The following is a 22,921-nucleotide window of genomic DNA, read 5'->3' on the forward strand; positions in this document are numbered from 1 at the left end:
TTCCTAACCACTGCGCCGCCAGGGAAGCCCCCATCTAACTTTTAAACGGATATTTTCTCTTTTATAATTTGGATCATCTACTCCTCCACCCCAAGACTATTTTAAAACAAACAAAAACTGCACTGATAGATATTAGGTGCATATGCTTGTAACACACTCCTATAGTTAAACAGAAAAGTGCCAGAGAGAAGAAAAAAACAAAAACACGGACACGAGCAACCACCAAACAAAAGTTGTTTACATCTGTTTAAAGCTAAGAACACAGATATCCTAAAGAAGAGATAAACACTTAAGAAACAGAGTTTTGAGTTTTTTCCTAAACAGGATTTTGATCATGAAAACTAGCGTTCCAAACCTCGAAAAAAATAGGGCATACAAACCTAGAAAAATGCAACACATATTTTATCTCTTATCTGAATTACCTGAGAACACTGAAACATTCTCTTGAAGAGAGATCAGTATTAAAATCGTGCCAAGAAACTGTACCCATAGTGTTGAAACCATAAAACCAAGACCTGGCTTATACATGATAAAACAAAATAAAAATAAAGCACATAAAATAATATGCAGTTTACAGAATTCAAAGAAAATCAGGGTGAAAGAAAGGCAGTTAGGACAGGAGACATTCTATAAAGTGGGATGCTCCGACGATGTCTACTGCAAGCCCGGGTGAAGCCAGGCGCCCTGAACGTGTGGAGCGGTCACTGAGAGGAGGGATAAAGCGTGATTTCTCTAACAGCCAGCAAGTTAGCTGATGATCTGGGAAAACTTCCAGAATTAAAACTGAGGTAGTTTTCAGTAAGGAACGTTCTCCTTGAAAGCATGGCCAGCGCGTGGTTGAGCCGGGACCTGATTCCGGCAAAGTGAATCTGCCGCTCTTTATTCAACTTTCTCAATGAGTCCCTAGAGCACAGATCCAAGTGGGGGGTGCTCCAGTACTTGGGGTGTCCAGGTGTGACGACGTCATTGGCTCTGAGGGAAGTCTGGGAGCCGATGGAGCTGGCCACAGAGCCTTGGGAGGACAGAGAGGCGGAAGACCTCAAACTGGAGGATCGCGACACAGACGTCTTTGATACTGCTGACCCCTCTTTAGCCTGGGTTCCCAGAAAGGAGAGGACATTCTCGTCCATGTCAGTCTGGGTGCCAGTGCACACCGTGGCCATGCTGGATTGTGTCCCCACGTCACTCATGCTCACGGCGGGCGTCTCCTCTCCTGGCTCTGTCTGAGTGGTGGCATCGGTCGCCCTCCCGCCCTCCAGCCTGTCTCTGCGGCTGCTGAAGCAGCCCTCCTCACTGATGGTGGAGGCCTCAGAGTCCTCGCGCCCGGCCTCTGCCTGGCCCTCCTCACAGCCCAGCTCGGCCTTCCTGGGGCTGCTCGAGAGCCTGGCCAGCCGTAGCCGCAGCAGGTTGCCCAGCGTGAGCTCCTTGCACGGTGGTTTCTGGTTGATGAGACGGTCAAACCTACCGCTGATCCGGAAGCTGGACAGGAGTTTGGAGCTGATGGGCTTTGACTGTGCGTACAGTATTCGGAACTCCAGGTCAAAATGTTCAACCACTTGGCCGGACAGAATGACCAGGTTGCTGCTGTTTAATTTGCCATCCGTCCATGTAAAACTTGAGGATTAAAAACAAACAAACAGAAGCTGGTAAGGATGAGCGAGCTTCATTTACTTATTGTCAACCTGAATATAAAGCCCAGATATCCTGAGACATAAGTCACAACTCTGGTGACAGCACACCTACCATGTAGTGTGAATGCAAGTTGCCTTAACACAGTACATAACCTAGGAATGCGTTAACACAAGAGTAAAAAGGCCACTGTTCAACCAACAGGCTAAAATTTACACTCCTCAGCCTCAGAGTTGCTAAAAACTAGAAAGGGCTCCTAAAGCATTTAGGCCAGCGCCCTTACCATGAGAAGCGAGGAAGGTGCCTAGCGACGACACAGGGGGAAGCTAGTGGCAGAGCCTAGACTGGGCCCCGGTCCCTCCTCCATGCTGCCCTTTTCACAAAGGGAGACAGGACTGTCATTCTAATGATGACACTGTTGCTCAACGCACGTTTAGAGCTGACAAGTGGCCGTGCGCCCCTGCCTGTCCAGCGTACCTCCTCCTTCCCATGGTAACAGAACCCTGCCCCCTCGCAGCGCAAACAGCTTCATGTATGCACCCTCTCCAGTCACAACAGGGGTGGGCAGGTGAGCCAGGCTGGCCAGAGTATCCTATCCCCTGGGATGCGGGGACCTATGCAGGGTGGGCATGTGAGCTAGCGAGAGCCAGGGAATTTTGCAAGACAGATACCAGTGCAGAGAGAAAGAAAGTCTCCCTCTTTGAGAAACAGCTACTGAAGGCCACGTGAGGAAGCCTGGATCTTTGCCTGCAAATGGAAAGCCTGACAGAGAATAAAGATCAACTAGAGAAAAGCAGAACCAGGAGACTGTGTTCTGATGAATGCATGGCCCCTACGTCAAGGTGAGCTGAAAACAAAGGGTCCCTTTCTACACTTTCAAGTTATATGAGCCAGTAAATTCCATTCTGCATACAGTAGTTTGAGCTAGCTTTCTGCACTTGAAGTCACCGCACTGATACAGAAATTCGTATCAGGAGTAGGGTGTTTTACGTAAGAAATCATAAAACATAGTAGCAACTCTGTCTCTTGCAACCAAGAACCTAGGCTAATGCAAATTCACCTTGAGAGCTGCCTTCAGAGCCTGAAAAGAAAGAAACCCTCAGTGAAATCATGTAAACAGGACACCTAACACCAGGATTTTACAATGTCCTCAACAAATAGAAGCCATCCTCGTCCTCGTCCTCAATAGTAGCATATTTCATTTGTAGGGGGTAATTTTTATATTTTATATTTTTTTAGAACAGCCAAAAAACCATTTGGAGCTAAGTTTGGGTAATACAGATAAATCCTACTTCGGGTGAAAATCTAGTTTCCTCCTGTTATTTCCAAACATCTTATGAAAGAAAGTCTCCAAGAAGAGTTCAAGTTTTGTTCCAAGCAATGACAGTACTGTTTGAAAAGAAAGACACCAAGAGTTCCTTGATCTGCTGGCCTCATCCTGCACAAGCCTTTGCACACCCACCTTTACCCAGGGCTGACACATAGTTATCACTCAGGGATGCGTGCTTCTTCACAAATATGTTTTTCTGGGGCTTCCCTGGTGGCGCAGTGGTTGGGAGTCCGCCTGCCGATGCAGGGGACGCGGGTTCGTGCCCCGGTCCGGGAGGATCCCACATGCCGCGGAGCGGCTGGGCCCGTGAGCCATGGCCGCTGAGCATGCGCGTTCAGAGCCTGTGCTCTGCAACGGGAGAGGCCACAACAGTGAGAGGCCCGCGTACCGCAAAAAATATATATATATATACGTTTTTCTATCCCTCTTTTTTGGGGGGCGGGGGTGGGCTGTACAGCATGCAGGATCTTAGCTCCCCAACCAGGGATCAAACCCATGATCCCTGCAGGGGAACTGCGGAGTCTTAACCACTGGACCGCCAGGGAAGTCCCCGTTTTTCTTTTTTAAACTGTAGAGACACACTTCACGTATAACATCAAGAGTCTAACACAGAGGTGGCAGGACACACCACCATCAGAGAGACCTAAGTAAAAATGGTGTATCTTGGGCTTCCCTGGTGGCGCAGTGGTTGAGAGTCCGCCTGCCGATGCAGGGGACGCGGGTTCGTGCCCTGGTCTGGGAAGATTCCACATGCCGCGGAGCGGCTGGGCCCATGAGCCATGGCCGCTGAGCCTGCGCTCCGGAGCCTGTGCTCTGCAACCTGTGCTCCGCAACGGGAGAGGCCACAACAGTGAGAGGCCCGTATACAGCAAAAAAAAAAAAAAAAAAAATGGTGTATCTTAACCTCTGGAGATTGGTGTTTACCACTCTTTGTCTCCACCCTCCATTCAACTTCCGTGCTCTCTACCCTCAGATGCCATGCCAACGTGAGACTTCAAAGGTGGAGCCAGAAGCATGGATCAGTACTTTCTAGACTAAAGCACCAAATCACAAGGCTTGAAGCAAGGTGAAGGATTAAAGTAAGGGGGCTGCTTCAGCTGTGCCCTCTGCACTGAGGCTGATGCCTGCAACTGCCCTTCCCTTAAAGTGGGCAGGGACGTGGGGGGTCAAAGGCCCCAAGGAACAGGAGTTGAGACTGTTCCTGTCTCTGTTAACCCCCAATTCATCCACTGCAGTCCTGGCTGAGCCTTGAATCTAGGACTCCCTCACTATCGGGTCTCCAGGCAAGTTTCAGCCTCTGTACTTTAGGTTTGTGGACCACGAGGCAGGGGAGGGGATCCCAGCCCGACCACCTTCCAGAGGAGGAGGCTTTGATTAACAAGCTCACACACACACAGATGCACACATAGCAGAAGGCTTGCCCATAAAGGCTCACACTGAGAGGAAAAAGCAGCTTTTACCTTTATATAGCACACTTCCTCTGAAAAGTTTAGATTAATAAGCATGGACGAGTCAGAAACTCACCTGTAGGAGCCTGTAGCCACACGAATGCCATCAATCAGTGTGAACTTTTCATGAACCTTCCCAACAATTTTAGTTCCTGACCTTGCATAGTAAATATTTCCTGTAATCGTCCGAACTGTCATCAGCTATTGGTGGGGGAAGTGGGAGAAGAAGAAACGAATGATCCAGTGAGCACATGACAAAAGAAGCCTTAGTTTACAATTTCCAAACAGACAAGCTTACTAGCAGGTCAGTGGTTCACGGTCACCATTCGGTAACAACACCCACAGCACGCAAGCCAGATGATTCTCAGGACTCAACGCTACTTAACATTTAGTTCATCTTCTTGCATGCGTTTTTATGCATGCATACTTATTTTTGAGACCTTCGGTTCATGTGGACACGTGCTCTAGAAGATTCACTTTTTGGAGACACTAAACAATAGAATCCAAGAAATGACTTTGAAACAAAATGTGGGGGGATAAAATCATCAAAGAAAACATGCCAGTGACAGATAACATTTTAACAAAGGTTTAAAGAAGCTAAGCTGATGTTTCTCCTCCTCTTTAGTTTAATAGCATTGCTAATAAATAATAGCCCAGGACTCCCCTGGTGGCACAGTGGTTAAGAATCCGCCTGTCAATGCAGGGTACACGGGTTCGGTCCCTGGTCTGGGAAGATCCCACATGCTGTGGAGCAACTTAGCCCGTGCGCCACAACTACTGATCCCCCGTGCCACAACTACTGAAGCCCGCACACCTAGAGCTGGTGCTCCGCAACAAGAGAAGCCACCACAGTGAGAAGCCCACACACCGCCACAAAGAGCAGCCCTCGCTTTCTGCAACTAGAGAAAGACCATGCGCAGCAACAAAGACCTAGTGTGGCCAAAAATAGATAAATAAATTTATTTTTTAAAAAAGTAATGATTAAACACTATAGCAAGACATAACAACATCCAAAGAAGTGAAAACCTTCATCTACACAAAAACCTGTACACAAATATTCATAGCAACTTTACTCATAACAGTAAAAAACTGGAAACTACCCTAATGTCCTTCAACGGGCGAATGGTTAAACAAACTATGGTTCAACCATACCATATGATACAGTTCAGCAATGAAAAGGAACAATCTATTGATAGACACAAAAATTTGGACAGATCTCAAGGGCGTGAAAAAAAGCCAGCCTCAAAAGGTCACACACTGTATAATTCCATTTACATAACATTCTCTAAATGACAAAATTACAGAGATGGGGAACAAATTAGTGGTTGCCAGGGGTGAAAGATGCAGGGGAGGGCACGGAGAGGGGAGTGGATGTGACTATAAAGATGTAGCATGAGGGAGATCTTTGTGGTGATTGAATAGCTCTGTATTCTGTTGGCAGTGGTGGGTACACATATGTATACATGTGATAAAATGGCACAAAACAATAGACACACATGGTACCCATGTCAATTTCCAGGTCCTGATATTGTGCTGTAAGTATATATATATATATATATATATATATATATATATACACACATATATAAGTATGTGCTGTATATACCTTATATAAGGTATAACTATTGGGGGAAACTGGGTGAAGGATACATGGAAACCTCTATGTACTATCTTCGCAATTTCTGTGAATCTATCGCTACTTCAAAATAAAAACAAAAGACAAAACAAAAAAATTAGGGCATAGCATAACATTGTTTCTGCGATATTCTTACCAAAATGCGTAATATGAATTTAACCATGGGGAAACATCAGATAAACCCAAATTCTACAGAAAACTGGCTAGTATTCTTCAAAAGCATCAAGACTGTAAAAGACAAAGAAAGAGAGGAACAGCTCCAGATGAGAGGAAGCTAAGGAGAAATGACAACTAAATGCAAGATATGGTCCCAGATTGGATCCTGGATAAGAAAACCAGCATTCATGGAATGATGAGTGAAATTTATCATGTCTACAGAGTAGATAATAGTACTATATCAAGTTTATTTCCTGATTTTGAAATTTGTACTGAGGTTTGTAAGATGTAAACATTTAGAAAATTTGGGCAAAGAGTATCCAAGGATGCCTTATATTATTTTTCTAACTCCTTTGTAAATAAAATTATTTCAAAATGAAAATTAAAACAAACAGACAAAAAACCTAGAACCTTCCATAGAGGTGCACATGAAGCTGGCAGGGGAGGGCTTCCCGGGCGATCCCTGAGCAGAGCTTCAAAGGGTCAACATATAATAACAAGCATAAAGAATATCACTGTGGGCAGATTTCAGTGTGGTTTTGTGCATCTTTCCCTTTGGAACTTACCTGAATGCTATGTAGGCCTCTGTGATTGTGGTCAAAGCACTTTTTTTTTTTTAATTTTTAGTTTACATTGGAGTATAGTTGATTTACAATCAAAGCACTTTTGAGTGCCTGCACACAAACGTGTGACCAAGCTCCTGCAGGGAGGACACCCAACATTCTGGACCAGCCGCAGCACCAGGGCAAAAGAAGTCACCCCCACTTCTTCTGGTGAGGGGCAGGTTCACCAGCACACACAGGCCCTGGTGAGAGAAGCCTCCATGGCAAAGTGGTGCTTCCCGAAGAAGTTAAGACATGATGAACATGGGTGAGGCCAAAAAGACAGATCTCCTTTTGACCCTTCCTAGAGGATCCAGACACCCACGAAGGCAGCAACCAACTCAGCAGGCAACTGAGTCAGCAAATACTCCTAGATTTCTGCTGAGTGGATGAATCAGAGCCAGTCACTCGATCAAAGTCGTGGCCGGGCTATTCTGTGATCTTCCTGCTGCCCACACACAGCCTCAATTACAGCAAGAGCACCTTGAAATTAAACATCGACACCTTCAATTTCTTCACCAGGCTCTGCGGCAGAGCAGGTATGGACTAAACATCTGGTTAGATGACGATGCACTTTCCAGGCCTGACTTGCATTTCTCTTGGGTCCACCTGACACATTTTTAAATTGACTGTCAGGTCACAGGGCTGACTGTTTCATTCCGTCTCCAAGCTCCAAGGCTTACCTCCATCATGGATTTGCTTTTAAGCACTAGTGACAAGTTAGTAGCTACCTAATTAAACCCAATCCTGTTTCCTCTTGAGGGAGAAAAACGAACAAGAGCTCTCAAGAGAAGTTAAACAGTCAAAATTGTGTAAACCAAATTGCTTGATAATAACAAGGTGGTAAGTTCATGTCCCCTGCGCGGTAGCCTATAGAACCAAAGTCCAACCTCTTCATTCACTTTGCTCATCGCCTTGTTTCCAGTACCTGGAACAATGAGTAGCTCAGAGTAGGTGCTCACATAGGTGAGAAACTAAGTTGATGAATTAAGGTGATGAACCAAGTTGATGAATTAAGTTCTGAAGCTCTTAAGTTGCTTAATTTTTAAGAAGTGAATGGTGTAATAAACGACTATTTTTCTTGCCTTTCTACTAAAGAGAACAAGCTTGCTAAGTTACATAACCTTACATTTAAATACTTAAGCTCAAATTACTTTCATGCTCAGAGCAAAGGACATAAAAAGTCTAATTTTATAATAATGAGAAACGAGAGGCAGCATGTGACAGTGATTTAAGAACACTGGGGCTGCAGGCAGGCCGACAGATGGGGAAACTCCATCCCACTACTTTCTAGTTGTAGACACTGGGCTCTTGGTGTCACCACTTCCTAATATGAAACACAGGTATAACGCCACTCACCTGATGGGGCTGCTGTGAGGATTTAAGTTGCGTAACATTGTCAAGAGCCTAGGACAGTGCCAAGGACACAGCAGGACTCCGTAAACGGTGGTCCTCACAATTAAAATTGGAGCCTACCAGTGCTGCAGTCAAACGCAGCAGCTTCCAAGGCAGCATCTTGCCATCAACAGACAAGCTCCCCATTAAGAGGCATCGTGACGTGAGGGAGAGGCCAAGGTCTGAACCTGACTCTGTCTTTCTTTCCTGTGAGGCTTCAGGCAAACGACTTTTCTCACGGCCTCAGGTCCCTCCCTTACAACGGGGAGACCACCACCAACGGGGAGGTCACGGGTGCTCAGTCATTATTTGCTGATTGTGGTGAAACTAGAAAGAGTGTAACACAAACCTTTTCCTCTTCAGGATGAACTTTCATATCCATGCACATATCCAAAAACTGAGAGAGCAGGGCCTGGTCCAGAAGGATGTAGACAGCAACTCCCTGTTTCCGACAGATTTCCTGCAGGTCTCGGAAGATGTCAATGTCCGTGAAAACATCCATAACCACTGCAATCACCTAGGGCGTGGGGCAGAGAGAAGAGCCAGCGGTCAACCCACAAGGACACCACCTTACAGCTCGTTGTCCAGACTCTGGACCCCATCTCAGAGCTGAGAAAGGATCCCTGTCCTACAATACTCTTCCTTCCTTCTCCTTCTGCAGTATCAGTTTTCTTCTCACCGTGGACTCTTGTCTGTCTCCAAAGACGCTCAGGCCACTGTATGCTACAAATCTGGACTTGACCCAGCCACTCTCCTCCACACTGCAAATTTCTCAAAACTATAGATTCATCCACTACTTTGACCTCCTATGAACTTGTTCCATTCAACTCTCTTCCTTTACTAAAACCCCCGTCTCACAAGCTCAGCTCAGACCGGCAAGATATCTAGGTTCTGCAGCTAACCCACCATCATTTTAGACACGTGGCTTGTTGCCCATGTCTGTAAAACAGGTATGTAAAAACTTAAGAGTCTCTCTGAGGCCCCCCTTCTGGGTATACCAGTCTCCAAGTCTGATTTTATTGTATGGTTTTGGATCATAATATGGTTTTCTATTATAATCTAGAATGGGCCACCTCATCCACCACCAACTCATGGCTTGAAACTGACTGAGCCAGGCAAGTCGATTCTCCCACCTCCTGACTCTGTTGCTTCACATCACCTCTTCATGACGTCTGCTCCCTCCACCTGTCAGGATCTAACCAAATGGCTCCCAGAGCGCCAGCCCCTCCTCTGTAAAAGGTGGTATCTGAAGTTCTCTGGTATCTGTCCGCAGCACAAGCCCGCAACAAGAGCACGGAAATATGTCCTAAGGATGCTGCCCTGCAGCTTGGACCAGTCCTTTCTGCTCCCCAACGACCCGGCTCCATTTGTGCCTCCTAATCAATTTTCCCCACTCAGCACACAGTACAGTTAAGGGCCACCTCAGCCACGTGGCCTTGCGTAGATTACAGCTGCTTCGAAAGCCTGTTTCCTTCGTTGCAAAATAGATTTGTCGTGAGCATTAAATGACTAGGCCACATCAAGTGCCCATACAAGAGATCCCTCTGGTATCTGTTCATTGATTCGCTTGACCAGTCCAGAGCTTAAGCCGTCCAGACAGTTCAGCGCAGGGAAACATCTCCCAGCTCCTGGCTTTCCTGCTTCAAGAGAGGCCGCTCCAGCAGCAAAGCCTCTCATCACACCCTCTGCAGGTTTGAAAGCATGGCCGTCAGCTAATTCCTGGCAGGTCTGCGGGGGAACCAAAACATGCGGGTCTCGTACAAGCCCCTGCATCAGGTCAGAGCCAGGACTGTCACCTTAGGAAACCGCTCCCCGAAGCCAAGGTTTGGAACTCTTCTGCAGGCTGGAGCTGCAATGCACCACCCTCCTCGTAACCTCATCAGTAAAAACATGAGTCTCTTCCAATCACATTAAATCCTTTCCTGAACGTTAAGGTGACTGACTTACAGGTCTGTGAGAGCAGAGGCCCCTCAACAGGACTGATTCATCTCTGGGGGCCCAGAGGACTCAGGCCAGTAACCGAGAGTCATTACCCCTTAAGTATTTGGGTATCAAAGAAGTGCAGAGGGGCTTCCCTGGTGGCGCAGTGGTTAAGAATCCGCCTGCCAGTGCAGGGGACACGGGTTCGAGCCCTGGTCTGGGAAGATCCCACATGCCGCGGAGCACCTGGGCCCGTGCGCCACAACTATGGAGCCTGCGCTCCACAACTACTGAGCCCACATGCCACAACTACTGAGGTCTGCGTACCTAGAGCCCGTGCTCCACAAGAGAAGCCACCGCAATGAGAAGCCCGCACACTGCAAAGAAGAGTAGCCTCTGCTCGCCGCAATTAGAGAAATCCCGCGTGCAGCAACAAAGACCCAAAGCAGCCCCCCAAAATAAATAAATAAATAAATTTATTTTTTTAAAAAGAAGTGCAGAGACAAAGAGACGATTTTACTGTCCATCTCTAACACCTCAGAGTCTTGTCCACCAGGAGGAGGGACCCAGAAATGCCAGCTCCCAGGAAGTCATTGCTGTGAGGGAGTCTGGGAAAGACAATTTATCTCTCTGGTTCCCTTTCTCTAATGTTGCCAAAGCCCCAGCTGTGAGCTATTCTTGGCAAAGGGTACAGCTAAACCCCACTGGAGACAATGATTTAGAAAATAAAAAGTGTTCCTTCTAAATTGGTGGCAACTTCAAAAGTTTATATCCTCCAATGCATTTTTATACATCCTATTTGGAGATGTATCTATCCCACTAATTCAGGCCAAACAACTTATTGGTTAAAAGGCAGAAAGGCGTGGGCACAGTTCCCAGCTCTGTGGCTTACTGCTGTGTGACTCTGGGCAAGTTGCTTAATCTTTCTGAGTCTCAGTTTCCTCCTCTGGAGATACAGATAATATCATCTAGCATCCACATCACAGGGCTGTTGTGAGGATTAAATGAGACAAAGCATGGAAAGGGCTTCGCTCAGGCATGAAATAGGTGTTCAAATGCAGCCAGCACCTCAGAGTCTACTGTGGGCTGAACCCTGTGCTAGGTAGAAAGATGGCTATAAAGGATTCGACATGCACCTGACTTACCCACAAAGAGAGGACACAGGCTGCAGGGAAGGAAAATGATACTTACTATAACAGGCAAGGAAATCAGGGGAACGCTTTGGGGGAGGGGGAGACAGTAAAGCATCTCCCTTGCAGGCGTAGACCCAACACAGGCCCTCAAATGTTTACCAAAGGAGAGAAAAGGAGGATTCCTGGAGGAGATGGCCTTTGAGTTGAATCAAAAGTCAGGACGATTTGGACAGGGGAGAAGCAAAGGGGAGGGCATCCGGCAGGAAGCCACATGATGACAGAGGAAGATGTAGGAAATGATGGGGTAGGTCCCAGTCTGGCTGGAACGCAGAGTATGCACGAGAGGGAGCGACAGGACGTGACTGAGAGACAGGTGAGTGTGCAGGAGCATGGAAGGCCTTGGACGCCAACCAAGGTGTCAGGATCATACAGGCCGTGGAGGGGAGGAGGTTTGGGATGAGTGATGAGTTTGGTGATGAACCCAACAGGACAGAAGAAGCTGATGCTGGAAGTGTTGGATGGAGATGTGGCCCCCGCTCCTGCAACATAGGGCCACATACCTAGGTACCTGAAACACAGTAGGCACTTAGGTAGCTTTTTAGGTTCAGCAAATGTTTAGGAGGACTAAAGACTGAAAGAATAAAAATCAGTGATAGAGGTTTCGACGGTGGGCCAGGCAGGAAGCCATGAGGGTCACAGAGAAGGGAAAGAGGCCCGTGGGAAAGGTAAGCAATGTTCTCCCTGGGATGAGGGAGGAGAGATGGGGGTGGAGGGAGGCTGATTCAGGTCCACACAAACAGGAAACAGAAACAGAAACAATCTTGAGAGAGAGAGAGGTTTTGAAACTGATTTTGAGGTGGCAGTAAAACCTCATAAAGGGGTTCTGAATACACACATGTGAGAATGAGTCGAGCTCATAAGAGAAAGTGAGAGAAAATCAATCCGGGGTCAGTCCCCGTCCTCAGGAGAGACAGGAAGTGAGCGCGACGGGGCCGATGGACGTGCACCCAGGTGCCACCGGGACACAGCCGAGGAGCTGGAGGGTTGCTGGAAGCAGGGCCCCAGGAGCGGGGCCCACAACATAAGGCGCCTGCCAAACTGAATTTTGATTTATCATTTAACAAAACAATTGTGCAAACACCACCTTTGTTAGGTAGTGAGTCAGCATCTAATTTGCTGTTAGTTTCATTGTTTGGTTTTGAAGCTTCAACCTTTCCTGTGTGTTGAAAATAATTGGGTTTGAACGCCCACGGGGTACCTAGAGGGTAGATGGAGATGCTTATCCCTCTGACTCCCCCTGCATCCAACATCCCCTCCTCTTTCTAGAGCAGGACCTTTTAAAAGACTTCTGGAGGAAGAACAGCCCTATGGGTGGAAGCAGTCAGCAGGAAGGCCCCCCTTCCTTCCAGACCCCATCCCCGCTCCCCCTTACAGGAAGGCCCGCCTTCCTTCCAGACCCCATCCCTGCTCCCCCTTACTCTCTGCCCTCAGCCCCACCCCACCCCCGCCCCCATGCAACCAAGCCCGGCGCAGCTGAACTAGACCTGGGGCTTCTCGAGTCTGTGAAGGGACAGACTCTTCTCTGAACTGAACAATGACCTGGGCTCATTTGCTAGCCAGCTGAGTGTCTGCTTTACAGAGCTGGCCACATCTCCTAGGTGTTGGCGTCCATGCTGCAGGCTGCTGGGCCCTAGAAGAGCACTGGGACTTGAAAGCGGTCATCACTCCCACTCCCTGAGTCATACTGCGGGATGGACAAAGGAGAGACACATGGGCAGGCGGGCATCCCATGCTCATCAAGTGCCCACATGGTCACGGTGGGTATTGCCCTGTCCCAGCCTATGCTACAAAGAGCCTACCCGCTCTCCTAGAGGTGGAAAGCTCTGCAAGTGGTGGCTTGTGAGTGTCCGATCCAGGGTCAAAAGCCCATCTGCAACTCAGCACACGTTGGTCCTAACATGACACCTAAAGAGGAAACACCCAGCTGTCGGAGCCTGGATGGTTGGTCTGCTGCCAGTCCCCATGCTGTTCCTGCTCTTCTCCAGCCACATCTACAGCAGCCACTCCTGCATCAAGTCCCATGTCATCATCGCCGGTGACAAAACCTCAAGCCTTTCCTCCCTCAGTCACTCCTAACCGTCCCTCGATGATTTATACCATGGGACCCTGTGATCCACGTGGTTACAGGTAGCAGTCCCCGGGGTATTCTGCACAGACCCTGTGTATGTTACTTTTCACACAGAACTGAAATCTTTTCTGTTTGCCAGAAGCTCTAAAGAGGTATCCTGAGATTTGAAAACCCCGTTAATTGTTATCTCCAATTTACTGATAAGAAAAATAAAGCGTGCAGAGGTTCGGTGACTTGTTCAAGGTGACACACTTAGGCAAACGCAGGAGCTGGAATTTCAGCCCAGCTGACCCCAGAGCTACCTATTAAAAAGTGTTAGATTGGGACTTCCCTGGCAGTACAGTGGCTAAGGCTCCATGCTTCCAATGCAGGGGGCACAGGTTCGAACCCTGGTCAGGGAACTAAGATCCCACATGCTGCACGGTGCGGCCAAAAAAGAAAAAAAAAGTGTTAGATTAAACATTATTGCAAACAAATCTAATGTTCCATCTTCAAATGATTGAAAGCTTAGACTAAATTCTGGAAGGATCAGTAGAGTATTCCATAAAGTATATGAGATTGAGCCCATCACAAAGGATGATCACTAAGAACACAAAACAACTTGCAGAGCTAACGTCAGGCACCTTGAAATGCCCTAGGACAGCCCACACTTCTTTCTGCGGGCAGTTTTGCTGACTAACTCCGAACTGACTAAATCAGGAAACCTTGGGAGGCACAGATGCTACATGAACAGGCTACGGAGCTAGACCTGGACGTGGATGCAGGCTCCTCCACTTGTCATCACCGTGTTCCCTCTAGCAAGTTACTTCCATTCTGTTGGCTTCTACAACATGCAAATAATGCTACCCACCTTGTAGTGTTTGCAGTAGGTTCGGTCAAGAGAGAACACTTGACAGTTCCTGGCACCACAGAAAGCCCTTATATGGCAGCTGTCATAGTCTTAGTCCTAATTCTGCCACCGACCCTGGCCAAGTCATTCTACCTGAGCTCGGCATCCTCAAACACAGCTCCTCCGAGCTCTATCATCTGATTCACACACCCTCGATGGGCGGGGCAGGGCTCTGAGCAAGCACTTGAGCAGCCTCGAGGGGCTACTCAGGGTCGGTCATTCCTGTTCTCATTCCAGCTCTTCCTCTGCCTGGAGCAGGAAGTCTGTGTCACTCACCCCTTCTCACTGCACCTCAGTTTCTCTCCCTTCCCACCCATGGTCATAAAGCAAGGACACATGTGAGAGATGCTTGGTATTCTACCAAAGGTCTACACACGCGCAAAGATGCATCAGCCTGTCTGGTGGTCAACAAGAGCCTGCCTGCTGAATTGATCACGCTGACTGAGTGACACCCGACTCGACTTCATTCAAGTCCCCAGGGCTCCTGCCTCTTCTGGAGACCTTCTTGCCAAAAAAAAAAAAAGATCTATATTTTCACCCCCTGTATTAAAGATTTTTAACAGAACAGAAATTTTCTCCTGGAAATTTCTTTTAACATCTTTAAATAATGGGGCTTCCCTGGCAGCACAGTGGTTAAGAATCCGCCTGCCAATGCAGGGGACACAGGTTCCAGCCCTGGTCGGGGGAAGATCCCACATGCCACGGAGCAACTAAGCCCGTGCACCACAACTACTGAGCCTGCTCTCTAGAGCCCGCGAACCACAACTACCGACCCCACGCGCCACAACTACTGAAGCCCAGGTGCCTAGAGCCCGTGCTCCACAACAAGAGAAGCCACCGCAATGAGAAGCCCGCACACCGCAGCCAAGAGTAGTCCCCACTCACCGCAACCAGAGAAAGCCCGCGTGCAGCAACGAAGACCCAACGCAGCCAAATATAAATAAATTTATTTAAAAAATTAAATAAAATAAAATCTTTCAGTAATGATCTTGATATCAACATCAGGGTTTAAAGACAAAAAGAACGTCAATTTCCACAGCAAAACCTAAATTCATTCGTGCGTGTTGTTTTCTCTAAGTTTCATGGGCTCTTATAAAATTAGCAATTTAAGTATCAGATTAAATTGCCGATGGAGCCTCTATCTGCAGAGAGTGGCCTGAGGCCCCTCTGGGAAGGCAGGGGTGGGTAAACCAATTTTTCAATGGCCCCAGGGGTGCAGGGACCAGCCACATACAGCAACATTTCCTCTGCACTATTCCAGCATGAAGTACACAGGCGGGCTGGGCTTTTTCAAAGGGAGGGGAAAGCATCAAGAGACGTTTTGTGGGGGGAAGGGGCTTATCATCGTGAGTTATTTTTTTTTATAATTATGTAAAACATCTGCCTGGCTCCCAAGTCCAATCGACAAAACAAGCTACATCCAGAGACACCTAGCTTCCATCCTTGTCCCTTCTCTTCTGCCCTCCCCACAAAGATAATAACTTCAACTAGTTTTGGGTTTCTCCCATTTTTTAAAAAATATAAATAAAAGTATGCATGTGTACACATACTCATTTATGTTACTAAACGGAGTACATGTATGTGTGTATGTGTGTATACATATGTATATGTATATGCTCATATCCCCCCTGTAGATAAAAGGCAGTGTATGATACGCGTTGTTCTAGACCAGTGCTGTCCCAGCAGAAACTTCTTAGATGGTGGAGGTTCTGTATCTGCACTGTCCAACATGGCCGCCACTAGCCATAAGCAGTGATTAAATACTCGATATATGACTAGTGCAATAGAGGAACTGAGTTTTTTAATGTATTTCCTTTTTTTTTTTTTTTTTTTGCGGTACGCGGGCCTCTCACTGTTGTGGCCTCTCCCGTTGCAGAGCACAGGCTCCGGACGCGCAGGCTCAGCGGCCATGGCTCATGGGCCCAGCCGCTCCGCGGCATGTAGGATCTTCCCGGATCGGGGCACGAACCCGTGTCCCGTGCATCGGCAGGCGGACTCTCAACCACTGCGCCACCAGGGAAGCCCTGTATTTCCTTTTAAGTCACATAAATTTAAATAGCCACAGGTGGCCAACGGCTGCTGCATTGGTCACTGCGGTTCTAGCCACTTAATCGTAGGAAACAGAGCTAGTGCTCATCCCTTTTCAGAGCTGCTAGGCGCTGCACTGTGCAGAAGGATCCGTTTACTCACCAATCTGCCACTGACGGATGTTTGAGCCCTTCCGGCCTTTTGCTGTTATAATCAGTGTTGCAACAAACAGCCAACTGCATAGGCCTATTCATATTTTTCGCCAGGGTATCTTTCGGACAGATACACAGGCATGGAACTGCTAGGTCAATGGGTAAATACAACTGAAATTTTGCTGAATATTGCCAGATTCCCCTCCAGAGGTTCTATCATTTGCATCCGGACTTTAAAAAAGCCAGTAGGCCTACTACTTTTCTTCCTGAGAGAACTTATCCTTTATCCATAAAGGAACCAGAGAATAATTCTGCAGCTTCTCTACTGCCCAATGGATGCCAGGTGAAAAGAATAAAGAAATGAAATGGCAGACAGAAAACAGAATAGTGGTTGCTGGGGGCTGAGAGGAGGAGGGAATGGGGAGTTATTGTTCAGTGGGAACAGAGGTTCCTCTTGGGAAGATGAACAAGTTCTGGACCTGGATGGTGGTGATGGTTGCATGTGGTGATGGTGAATGTCCTTAATCCACTGATCTGTACACTTTAAAAAAGTGCTAAATTTTGTTACATATATTTTACCACAATTAAAAAGAAGAAAGAAATGAAATGGTGAAAGACTCCGAAATCCTTAACCTGACACATAGAACCAAAAGGAAGGGATAAAAAGCAGCCACACTTAGTCTAGTGGGCAGCATCTCACGCATCGGTGAGATTTCCTAGGACAGTGGTTCTCAACCAAGGGCAATTTTGCCCCTCAGAGGACATCTGGCAATGTCTGGGGACACTTTTTAAAATTGTAAAATATATAACATATATAATATTTCCATCTTAACAATTCCTAAGCATACAATTCAGTGGCCTTAATTACATTTGCAATGTCGTCAGCCCTCACCACTATCTGTTTCCAAAACTTTTTTATCACCCCCAACTGAAACTCTAACCACTAAAGCAGTAACTCCTTCTTCCCCTGACCCCCTCCCCAGGGGAGACATTTTTGAATGGGATGACCATTTTTTGGCGGGGGCCAGTGCTTCTGGCATCCACTGGGTGGAGGCCAGGGATACTACTCAGCATCCTACAATGCACAGGACAACCCCTCAGAACAAAGAGCGTTATGCTGTCCGAAACGTCAATAGTGATGAGGTTGAGAAAGCCTGCCCTGGGATCCGAACAGGAACTGCTCACACTGCACAGGTTCAATTGCAACTCAGAGGAGGACTGTGCAAGGCCAGGAGGGCCTTAATTTGGATACATCCACGCGCACACCAGGGGCCTCCAACAGATTCCTCAGCTGTTACTCCTCCTAGGAGGCAGGACTCTTTGTCAACACAAGGACAGCTTTTTACAAATGCTCAGGTTGTCAAAAGGATGCCCAAGGGTGAGGTCATAGCAAAAGTGCCCCTTTGGAACAAAAGCTCGTAGGGAATGGGCGGCTGGTAAGAGCGATGGCTCTGGAGAGTGCAGGACCTCCTAGCAGGGTGAGCTTTGTCTGTGAGCTCCCATTCAGACGCTAGGAATATCCCAAGAGCCTCGGCAACAGCACATCACCAAGTAAGGGCACACAGCACTTCCAGGCAAGGTCTCCACTCCCAGCCGATCTGTGGGGGCCAGAGCCCAGCCCAACGCTGATTCACATGGCAACAGAGACAAAGAAATGAATGACTCATCAACAAATACAGTAGTGCAGGGATAGATTCTAGAGTATGTGTGTAAGGGGGAAATCCTGTGTAGTTCAAAATTCTCCTAAGAGCAGACATCTCAGCTCTCAAGAAGTCCAAAGGGGGAAAAAAAAAAAAGAAGTCCAAAACAGTACTTCCTCCAGCTTTGGTGAAGCTCAACTGAGCACCGAGTCAGCTTGCATTCAGAAGCCACGCTGTACATAAATCGTGTGTTTCTAGGTGCTGTACCTCACTCAACGTAGCAGACCCATGCTTTGAAAGGTGCGCAGAAACTGAGCCAACGGCAGAACTGGCAGGTTCACAGCCCTGGTCCCACCTACCCTGGGACAAGTCCTTGCTGAGCAGACAGGCAGGCAAACTCACTTGCTGAATGATCAAAGGTACACGTGAGAGGTCTCCGCTGTACCTACTGAGCACTATTCGGTGCCAGAGGCCCTACAAGCCTAAACGGCTCAAAAGCAACATGAGTCCTGGATGAGGACCCATCCCAGAACCATCCGTTGAGGCCGCAGAGCCAGGATCAGACACCACCATTTACCAAGTGAGACTGGCTTCTTGTGCCTGTACCCTGACTACTCCAGTCTCCTTCCTGCCAAGGGGAGATCTAGTCCTGTCATCGTCATTTTCCTTTTTCTTCAATATGCAACATGGAAATTAAAAGTTCAAATCTTAAGAAACCCTTAAAAAAAACCCAGCTTACTGAAAACTACCAAAGCACCAACCCTCCCTCATGGCAGGGGGCCCTGTGGAGTGGTGAGTGGTCGAGAGCCCGGGCTCAGGGGCCAGGCAGACGGGCTCATGCCCAGCTCTGTCCCACACTAACTGTATCTTGGGAAAGCTACTTATCGTCTCTGTGCCTGGTCTCTTCTTAATTGTGGCCTCCTTTTAGGTTGGGGAGGGTTAACTGAGAGAGTCCAGGTAAAGGGCTTAGCACAGAAACTGACCCTTTAAAAGTGCTCAATCACACCGTCAAGCGCTTTCGCCATATGAACACAGACGCAGAATGGCTTCTCATCTCATCCGGAGACAGCCTGAGACCTACATCTCCACAGTCCTCGCCGTCACAGGTACTGGACTTCAAAGGATGTATTTGGAGTGACACAGCCGCTCCTGTGTACACAACCCACACCTCTACCTGGAGCAGCCGCACTGGACCAGCCACCAGATTAGCTCTCTAACACTTGTCTCCTCCACAGATTTCTGTCCACCTGGGGACAGTGACGCCTCCTTGCCTCCACATGGCACAAGGCAGAGCGTGGTGGCTGATAGCGGTTAAGAGATGCTGTGCCTCGGTTTGAGTCCTGGCTCCGTCATTCCCTGGCTGTGTGACCTCAGGGCAACTTAACTTCTCTATGCCTCAATTTCACCAGCCTCAGAATGGAGCTAACAATCGCACCTACCTTAGGGTTACTCGGAACAGTGCCCGGCAGAGAAAGTACGATTCTGTTTTGGGGTTTGGGGTTTTTTTTTTTTTACATAAAAGAGATGGTGTCTGAGACCTCAAGTTTAGCGTGTCTCAAATCCCACTCACCTCCCCATCCCTACCCTCAGTCTCATTCTTCTCCTGTATTCTAATTTCGTGGCATCACCACTCACCCCAGCTAAAAAAACTCAATTCTTCCTATACCTTCTCCTTGGCCTTGCCTACTTTCCTGCCCTCTCTCTCACTACCCTTCCGGTCCATCGAATGACCAAGTCCTGTCAATTCTACCTAAAATTCTTCCCCTGCCCGAGCCCCAGCACTGCCTTAGCACAGACCCCCTTCTCAAGTGTAGATCCCTAAGCCCCTCCTTATTACCACCTCTACTCCAGTCTTGCCCATCTCTAACCCATCCCCCTTCCTGCTCTGGCCAGCATTTACTGCTCAGGAACCCCAATCTGATCAGCTCCTCTCCTCCCTTTAAACCTGCGATGGCTCCCCACTGCTCCTTCCAGTAGCGTGCGAAGCCCTCGACAGTCTGGCGTCAGTCTTTCCCTTCAGCCTCCTCTCCTACCATTAACTCCCACATACTCTCTGCTCCAGCTGTGAGGAACCTGGCTGCCTCCCAAAAGGCCAGGTGTTTTCACACTTCTGGGCCGTTCCCTATCCTCTGGTCTGGCAAGCCCCACCCATCCTCTTGGACCCAGCTCCAAGGTCACCATCACCCCTAAAGCTTTCTTCAGCCTGCAGCAACTTCCTCACTGCTTCCCGCCAGCAGACCATCAACTCTCAAGTGCAAGCAAGGATCGTATCCTTTACCTGTGGCCCCAGCCCCTGGAGCACAGTGTCCAATACCTAGTAGGCTCTGAATAAGCAAGCAATCTGGCATATGGCAGAGACACTGAAAATACTCATCAGATTTAAAGGTAACGTACCACCTTTCTCAGTTAAAACTGCCCAGGTTCCAAATACAGAATCTTGAACATATAAGTGTGAAGCTGGACTAGGGCACAGAGCACGGCAGGAGGTTCTACCCAGGAATGCATTACAGAATGCCTACAAGACAACGGTGTCTGAGCATCAGCCTTGAGCCCCTTCTAAGACCAGCATGAGTTGATGGACAGTCTTCCCTCTGGTCTTAGCTCCAGTGCCCCTCCACTACCACTAAAAATTGGATGTAAGCAAGAGGATAGGGCAATTCTTCTCTCTTTCATGAAGACCCGTTCATTACTTTTCTCAAGTTCCAAGTGCCCAAGTTCTCCCCCTAGACGTGATCGTTGGGAATGCACACCTATCCTAAAATGGTGTCTTTTTCCATCTTTTCAATCTTCCCGCTGAACCCACAAGTGTCTGTTGCATCAAAAGGACCCTCCGCACACCCAAAGCACCGCAAGACTGCTAATAGCCTAGCTGGAGCCCACAAAGGCAAGGCACTAGCCTACCGTACCCCCTACCCACTGCAACCCCACCATCAGGCAAAGAGCACCCGGCGCAGGGACACTGGTAAGTCAGGGCTTGTCCCTTCTTGGCTACTTCAACTGCCTTGATGCACAGATATCATAACCACAGTCAGACACACTCAGGTAGGAGCCCTACCAAGTCTTACCATGGCCTGGGGCTTTACCTGCCATGTCTCTGGCACAGGCAGACAGCCAGGAAGCTGGGCACTGCCAGTCAGCAAGCGAGGTGGCATTTGATCATGGCTCTGGAGGAATGAGTCTGCTGCCACACCCTACCCACCCCTCCCACCTTCTGGGCTGCATTCTTCCTCCCAGACCCCTAGTACCCAGCACCCTGCTGCAGTCTCATCCTGGCCGGCAGAGAAACAAAACCTCCCACTGCACCCCAATACCTTGTCACACTAAGAGTCAGACAACTGCACCAAAACCCACTGTGAAGAGAGAGATGACTTAATGCAGGGGTATCTGCATTTTTTTTTCCAGCTTATGGAAACGCAAACTCCGTTCCCCACCCATTCACTGAAGGAGCAACTTCCCCTCCAGGCCTGCAGGAGGAAAAAGGGTCGGGGGTCACTTTGCCACTCTGGTATGTATCTGCTTTCTACAACAAAAGGCACGTGCAGGTGACTAGCAATGATAGACTCCTAATGCCCCGCAGTTGTCTCTGGGGACAACTTTCAGGAATTTTCCCCTAGGTTATGCGCTTCTTAGGTATTGCATCTCCTAAGAAGCTCCTGAAAGCGGGATCTAGAGCTGGCTGACAGCCAGTCTGACAACTGGTTTTAACTGAAAGCTGCAACTAGCAGGACTTCTGATCACCCTCCCAGGGAATGTGAATGTTAGGAGTTGGAACTTGGGCACAATACGCCTTCTTGGGGACCGAGACTCCTCCCACTCTCCCCTGCCACGAGGAGCGGCCAGGGAGGAGATCGGGGATCCGAGGGGATACACGCAGAGTGGGGCGAGTCGGGACCCCGGGACCACCCGGCTCGCGCTCCTAGCAGACCTCAGTTTCCCGTTTTTGAAGGGAGTGTCCCGTCGGACCGGGGACCGAGGTGACCCGAGGAGCCGGGCCGCGGCACTCACCTCTCGCGCCGAGCGGAGCTGCTGGCGCAGCGCGTCCTTGCAGCCATAGGGGCCGCGGGCGCCCGTGCCGCGGGGCTGGAAGTGCGCCTCGACGCGCGTGGCCCCGCGGTAGGCGCCCTTATAGAAGGAGGGCCAGCCGAGCTCCAGCAGCGGCGGCTCCAGGTCCGACTGCTCGGGGAAGTAGGTGCCGGAGGAGCAGTCGTGCGACGAGCCGAAGGAATCCTCGGCCCCCGCTGCCGCGCCCTCCTCGCCGGGCCGCTCGGCTGCGCCTAGGATGGCGCGCACCTCGTCGGGGTTTAGGAAGCGGCCGAGGCGCTCGCGTCGCAGGAAGGCCGCGAAAGCGTCGGGGCCGCCCGCCACCAGCTCCTCGAGCGCCAAGCGCCGCTCCTCGCTGTACAGCTCGGCCGGGTTGGGCGGCCCGCACGGCGACAGGCAGGCTGCGGGCAGTTCGTCCAGGCCATCGGACCACAGGGCCATGGCGGCGCTCTGACACAAGACGGCTCGGACCACCACGGGAATGCAGGACACTTTATAGGCACCTTTGAATCTAACCGGCCCGCGCCATTGGCCGCACCGCCCCTCCCTGGCTCTCCCATTGGCTGCCTTGTTGTGACGGCAGAGTCCGGAAGCAGTGCACGCCTCTACGACTCCGCCCCCTTAAGTGCTATTGGCTGCCCCGCGGCGCGGCCCGGCCCCGCCCCGCCCCGCAGCCCTGCCCCACCCAGCGCCTCCGTAGAGGCCGGGGACTGCGGCTGAGACCACGTACTTGCTCCGTGGTTGCTCAGCGGAATTTAGTCTTGGCGACTACGTTCCTGTTCCGAGGTAGCGTT

The 22,921-nt window shown here is 49.2% G+C and overlaps 1 protein-coding gene across 1 annotated transcript; it reads right to left on the reverse strand.

The window, feature by feature from the left end:
- Positions 1-59: 59 nt before the first annotated feature.
- FAM83D (family with sequence similarity 83 member D) lies at positions 60-22,571 on the reverse strand. Its single transcript, XM_029221730.1, has 4 exons — positions 22,092-22,571; positions 8,546-8,713; positions 4,484-4,608; positions 60-1,614 (listed from the first exon to the last, which is right to left on the reverse strand). Exons 1-4 carry the CDS (start codon positions 22,566-22,568, stop codon positions 702-704), a joined length of 1,683 nt encoding a protein of 560 aa, XP_029077563.1. The 5' UTR covers positions 22,569-22,571; the 3' UTR covers positions 60-701.
- Between the last annotated feature and the right edge of the window lie 350 nt (positions 22,572-22,921).

This window comes from Monodon monoceros, unplaced genomic scaffold (assembly GCF_005190385.1).
Source record: "Monodon monoceros isolate NGI ecotype Baffin Bay Population unplaced genomic scaffold, NGI_Narwhal_1 Super_Scaffold_13, whole genome shotgun sequence".
NCBI classification, from domain to species: Eukaryota; Metazoa; Chordata; class Mammalia; order Artiodactyla; family Monodontidae; genus Monodon; species Monodon monoceros.